Below are 6941 nucleotides of genomic sequence, written 5' to 3'. Positions count from 1 at the left end.
AAGGAAAGACACTGTCTGCAATCTGCCCAAAAAACCCTACAAAATAATGTCCAACACTTATGATAACAAAATTAACCCTGAAGTCACTAGACTTCTCCCACTATATCAGCACTCTGAAATATTCTGAGACAGAGCAAAAAGAGGCCAATCTAATAAGGGACAAAAAGCAAATTGGCAAATACAGATAAATAAGAGTGGAAATTCAGCACAGCCCCAGCCGGGGCTGGCTGACCACACAAAAAACTGAATAGAACAACAAAATCAAGTGTGAACATTAGCAGAAAAACTTAGCTTGAGCTGACTGGAACAGAGCTGAGAACCAAGAGCTGACAAGCAGAAGGAATCACCAGCACCAGAGTAGGGCGTCGGCTGTCTTAAATCCAATCTGAGATTCCTGAGGTCCAATCGTCATCCTCATTATCAGGTGGCAGATCTCTACTGATTAAATCAGCCTCACTACCTTCTGTTACCACCAGAGGGAGCCTGGAAGAACTCACAACTGGTAGACCAGAAAATAAACTCACAACACCAAACCCTCGTTCTCCTGTAAGAAAACTAAAATAAAAAAACAACAATATACCATACCTGTCTGTTGTTCTGTCCCACGCCATAATCCGTGTCTGGGGAATAGTTTTCCAGATATATCGTGGCACTACTGCGTTGGTGCACAAAAGAAGGTTCCCACACCAGTATAGATAATATAATAAATTTTTGGCACTCAACTTGTTGCAAAGTGAAAAATTTTATTTGCAGTCTCAATAATATAGACGTTTCGGCTTGCACACATAAGCCTTCATCAGTAGGCTGCAAATCAGATACAAATATATAGTGCAAGTCAAGGGCTACATAGTGTACAAATCATCAAGATAACATGCAGTGAATAATACAATGTATTCATAGTCGTGCACTAGTGATAGACAGGACGGGTTGAGGTATAGGGAGAGATGGGGAAAAAAACATTTTTTGGGGAGAAAAAAATGTAATAAAAGAGAGGAGGGTGTATAACCTACCCAGACTGCTCTCTTGAATAGGTCTGCAATGTGTCTAAAGTGACAGAAAAAAAGTACATATGTAATATATATAACAATAATTGTATTAGCTTAGTAGCTGGAATCAATGGTCCGTCACTACTCACTTAATGGTAAGGTACCACTATATTGGTGGTGTAAATGGTCAGATTCGTGTTGAGAATGATTCTCATTTATCTTGAAAGAAAAAGAAATTGTGTCTGAAACAGAGACCTAAAATGTAACTGTAACGTGTTTATACGCTAAATGACAAATAAATTATTATAGATACCAACCGATAACGTTTTGTGACAGAAATGATCTGTGACGACACTATACAGTATCATATATGAGGGGTCTGTAGATTATAAAAAGAAAAAGGATTTCACTTAGTATATTGAAGGGTAAGGTTAACAACGAGCCATCAATTGATTCACTCACTTAATGTCAGTTTGAGGAGTCAACTGTAAGATTCAATTACACAAGGAGCCCATACAGCGCTGTGTGATGTAGCTGTAAAGTCAAAACATATACTATATGAAAGGTTAAATTGCGCTACAGAATCAAGTATATATGAGTGCGTCCTGTTGGGAGTGGGCTTACCGTTGGTGGGTGGCGGCGTGTTGTATCAGGTAGAACGCGGTATCCACCGCTTGTAGCCAGGGTGTCCATAGCGTGCACCGTGGATTTTAAATAGAGGGTGGGCGGGACATTGTCAGATTGATTAGTCCGCGTCACCGGAAGTGACGTATGCGTCCATTAGGATGCGCTGTGTAGCTTAGTAAAGTGAAGGGGCGTGTTTAAGGGGGTGGCGCTGGGATGCTCGTCATTCTACAGACCCTACACAGGCAAATGTGCTTCCTGTGTTGACGCACAGAGCAATTGTTTGTAGAGAGTGGAGTTTGAGCGAGTATGTATATAGTGTTATGTATGAATGCGGTTATATCTTAAACAAGGGAAAAAAATAGATATGTAGATGTAAAAAATATGAAAATTGAGCAATCTCAAGTCACTGTGGAGAAAGGGTTTTTGTTGCATGATATTTCACATAAAAGTGAGTTCAAAATGACTAAATTGGTATTCCAAAACAAGAGAGATTTCAATGGGTACGAATGGAAAATAGTTTCAAAAGAGACTATAGTATGTAGAAAAAAATTTTTTAAAAAAAGGAGAGGCTTGAAGGAGGCAGGAGGGGGAAGTCCGAGGGAGTAACAGAGACAATCGGTGACATTTGCGTGAAGCTCAAAATTGACGACTCTGCAAAACCAAAACAACGTGTTAGAAAGAGGCAAAAAATAACATGATTTTATGTCAAAACATATTCTCGAATATATGCGTTTATTGAATCGCAGGACTATTTGACTAAATGTGTATTGATCCCTTATATAAAGGCCAGTAGATCATAATCCCTATTAAGGCCCTTAGGCGCTAAAGTATGGAGTTTGTGTATCCAAAAGACCTCTCTTTTCTTAAGGAGTTGGATACGGTTGCCGCCTCTACGTGGAGGAGGCACATGTTCTATGACACAGAATTTTAATTGAGGAATGGTGTGACCTAATAAAATGATGTGGTATTGGCAATAATGTATTACCACACCTGATGGTAGATTTATGTTTACTTATGCGGTCTCTGATAGGTTGAGTGGTTTCACCAATGTATAGTAGACCGCAAGGGCATTTAATCAGGTAGACCACATTTGATGTGTCACAAGTAGAGAAGTCTTTGATCTGATAGCGTTTCCCAGAATGGGGGTGGTGGAGATAATCCCCCTTGAGTACATTATTGCATTGATTACAATGTAAACACGGATAGGTACCTGTTTTGGGTATGGAAAGGAACCTCTGTGTAGTTGGCCTACCCCCTGAACCTATGTCAGCTCTGATTAAGGTGTCCCTAATGTTTTTGGGGCGTTTGTAGCATGGTAGAAAGTTCTGTTGAAATTCTGTAACCTCCGGATAAGCTTCCTTCAGAATGCCCCAATGTCTACGTATGGAATGATGTAAAATCTGCACATATGGATGATATGTGTGAACAAAGGGTAAGCGTCCTGAGACCCCCTTCTGGTGTCGGATCTGGGGTTGTCGTGCTTGGTTGAGTAGATCTGAAGGGTAGCCCCTTGTGCGAAACTTGTTATGCATCTCATTCAATCTGATACTACTGGTTGTTGGATCGGAGACAATACGTTCGACTCTCTTAAATTGTGATATAGGTATGGATCTTTTTGTAGAAGGAGGGTGTAGGCTCCTGTAGTGTAGTAAACTGTTACGGTCGGTGGTTTTAACATATAAGTCAGTGCTCAAACTTCCCTCCAAGTTCTTAATGATCCTTGTGTCCAAAAAGCTGACTGTGTGTACGTCTCTGGTCATAGTAAAGGATAGGCCTGGCCAGGCCATATTCAATGTGTTGAAGAATGTGTCTAGTGTGTCAGCCGGCCCCGTCCAGATGCAAAAAATGTCATCAATGAATCTCTTCCACAATTTACAGTGGGTTTTAAAGAAGGGGTCTGGGTAAACAATATCTTCTTCGAATGTTGCCATAAACGTGTTTGCATAAGGGGGCGCGACATTAGAACCCATCGCGGTCCCTTTCGTCTGCAGATAGAATGTGTCCCCAAAAAGAAAATAATTTTTGGTAAGTACAAGGGTTAGTAATTCAATGCAAAACTCAATCGTATTCCTATCCATCTCAGATTTAGACAGGCGTCTCTTGACGCAATCGATACCCAATTTATGTGGAATTGATGTGTATAGATCTTTAACATCGAAGGACACAAGGAAAGAGTCACCGGGAACTGGACCTAAATTACGTAGGACTTTAAGAAAATCACCTGTGTCTAATAAAAAAGAAGGTGCTTGTCTCGTAAGAGGAGTCAGAATTTTTTCTAATAGGATGGATAGTGGCGATAAGATAGAATCAGTAGAAGCTACTATTGGTCGGCCAGGGGGACAGTCTAATCTCTTGTGAATCTTGGGAAGAGTATAGAATACTGGAGTGATGGGATCAGTTTTAATCAAAAAGTCATGTGTTTTCATGTCAATTATACCCCGTGTAGTGTAGTCTGTGACTACTGCTTTGATACAGTCTCTAATGGTCCTCACTGGATCATAGGGTAGGACTGTGTAGACAGAGCTGTCATTCAATTGGCGCAACACTTCACATATGTAATCTTGTTTGTCCATCACTACGATAGCGCCACCCTTGTCAGCAGGTTTGATAATAATGTTAGGATCTTGACGAAGTGTTTCCAAAGCTTGGAAGTCCACTGTGTCAAGATTAGGAGAGACATGTAGGACACCTCTCTCTATATCCTGGCGTAATCTGAGAAATGCTTTATCGATAAACTCGATGAAGGATTCGACAGCATGTGAGGACGATGGTGGCCGGTAGGTGCTTTTGTTACGAAGTCCCAGGCGGTCGATGGAAATAGGACATGGAGTAATGGATTGGGGTCCAAAGGTCTCCCTGTCCTTTTTTGCAAAATGGACCAATAGCCTGATACGGCGGTAGAATCGCTGTAGATCCATGTCCATCTGAAACGTACTGAATCTAAAGGAAGGGCAGTATGACAAGCCCTTTTGAAGAAGATTATTCTCTGCTATGCTCAGGGACCTGGAGGAAATATTGACCACTAGGGATTCCGTACCTGGGGTCTCGTGATCCTGTTGGTATCTAGATTTCTTCCTTCGTTGGCTGCGACGAACCCTCTTCTGCGTGGACGTCTTCTTCGCTGATCTAAAAAATATGAGGATCGATATTCTCTCCTATCGGTCTCGGAGCCCGACGTGGAAGGGTCGTTGGAGGATTGCTGCTCAAACCTAGAGGAGATGGAACGAGAGGTAGTGTTATAACGCCAATGGTATACCCTATTATTATTATAGTCCTCTGTGTCTCTTTGGAATTTAATTCTCTTTCTCTGTTCAGTGTCACGTTTATGCTGGTCGATGATCCCTTTAAGTTTATCTTTCAGAGTGGTGAGCTCTTCAGATGTACTAGATGAGGCCAGTTGTAACTCAATATTTTTTATACTGTCACGGCTCTTATTGATGGATGTCTGCAGATGTTCGACAGTGAGAGTCATCAAATCGAACGAGCATTTATTTAATATCTGCTCAAATTTCTGGCAGAAGTCTATAGAGTCACTAAAAAGTGTTGGTCGTAGCGGAACCCGTAGTCCTCTTGGAATACGTTGGACTCGGAGATATTCTGATAATGTTGCACAATGTAACTCAAGATTCGTCTGATGCCTCAATTCACGCTCTAGGTCTTTCCCTCTTGTCTCCTTAGGTGGGACTTTAAGAAAATCACTAGAAAAACTAAGCTTGGACAAAATTGCATTAGTTTCTTCTTGGTTGTAAGAAAAAGTAAGGGAGGACATAGTAGCCAGTGTGCACACGTAAGGGTGAATAGATCAACAGATATATCGTGGCACTACTGCGTTGGTGCACAAAAGAAGGTTCCCACACCAGTATAGATAATATAATAAATTTTTGGCACTCAACTTGTTGCAAAGTGAAGAATTTTATTTGCAGTCTCAATAATATAGACGTTTCGGCTTGCACACATAAGCCTTCATCAGTAGGCTGCAAATCAGATACAAATATATAGTACAAGTCAAGGGCTACATAGTGTACAAATCATCAAGATAACATGCAGTGAATAATACAATGTATTCATAGTCGTGCACTAGTGATAGACAGGACGGGTTGAGGTATAGGGAGAGATGGGGGAAAAAAACATTTTTTTGGGAGAAAAAAATGTAATAAAAGAGAGGAGGGTGTATAACCTACCCAGACTGCTCTCTTGAATAGGTCTGCAATGTGTCTAAAGTGACAGAAAAAAAGAGTACATATGTAATATATATAACAATAATTGTATTAGCTTAGTAGCTGGAATCAATGGTCCGTCACTACTCACTTAATGGTAAGGTACCACTATATTGGTGGTGTAAATGGTCAGATTCGTGTTGAGAATGATTCTCATTTATCTTGAAAGACCTAGAGCGTGAATTGAGGCATCAGACGAATCTTGAGTTACATTGTGCAACATTATCAGAATATCTCCGAGTCCAACGTATTCCAAGAGGACTACGGGTTCCGCTACGACCAACACTTTTTAGTGACTCTATAGACTTCTGCCAGAAATTTGAGCAGATATTAAATAAATGCTCGTTCGATTTGATGACTCTCACTGTCGAACATCTGCAGACATCCATCAATAAGAGCCGTGACAGTATAAAAAATATTGAGTCACAACTGGCCTCATCTAGTACATCTGAAGAGCACACCACTCTGAAAGATAAACTTAAAGGGATCATCGACCAGCATAAACGTGACACTGAACAGAGAAAGAGAATTAAATTCCAAAGAGAGACACAGAGGACTATAATAATAATAGGGTATACCATTGGCGTTATAACACTACCTCTCGTTCCAACTCCTCTAGGTTTGAGCAGCAATCCTCCAACGACCCTTCCACGTCGGGCTCCGAGACCGATAGGAGAGAATATCGATCCTCATATTTTTTAGATCAGCGAAGAAGACGTCCACGCAGAAGAGGGTTCGTCGCAGCCAACGAAGGAAGAAATCTAGATACCAACAGGATCACGAGATCCCAGGTACGGAATCCCTAGTGGTCAATATTTCCTCCAGGTCCCTGAGCATAGCAGAGAATAATCTTCAAAAGGGCTTGTCATACTGCCCTTCCTTTAGATTCAGTACGTTTCAGATGGACATGGATCTACAGCGATTCTACCGCCGTATCAGGCTATTGGTCCATTTTGCAAAAAAGGACAGGGAGACCTTTGGACCCCAATCCATTACTCCATGTCCTATTTCCATCGACCGCCTGGGACTTCGTAACAAAAGCACCTACCGGCCACCATCGTCCTCACATGCTGTCGAATCCTTCATCGAGTTTATCGATAAAGCATTTCTC

At 41.3% G+C, this 6941-nt stretch overlaps 1 protein-coding gene across 1 annotated transcript; it reads right to left on the bottom strand.

Moving 5' to 3' along the window:
- Positions 1-428: 428 nt before the first annotated feature.
- Positions 429-5977, bottom strand: LOC141086448 (uncharacterized). Its single transcript, XM_073572489.1, has 2 exons — positions 4651-5977; positions 429-2264 (listed from the first exon to the last, which is right to left on the bottom strand). Exons 1-2 carry the CDS (start codon positions 5380-5382, stop codon positions 2250-2252), a joined length of 747 nt encoding a protein of 248 aa, XP_073428590.1. The 5' UTR covers positions 5383-5977; the 3' UTR covers positions 429-2249.
- Between the last annotated feature and the right edge of the window lie 964 nt (positions 5978-6941).

Source organism: Dendrobates tinctorius, unplaced genomic scaffold (assembly GCF_039654945.1).
Source record: "Dendrobates tinctorius isolate UK_male_01 unplaced genomic scaffold, ASM3965494v1 ptg000032l, whole genome shotgun sequence".
Taxonomy (NCBI): Eukaryota; Metazoa; Chordata; class Amphibia; order Anura; family Dendrobatidae; genus Dendrobates; species Dendrobates tinctorius.
Note: the sequence above shows the minus strand (reverse complement) of the source record. Positions and strands in the feature narration are given on the sequence as shown.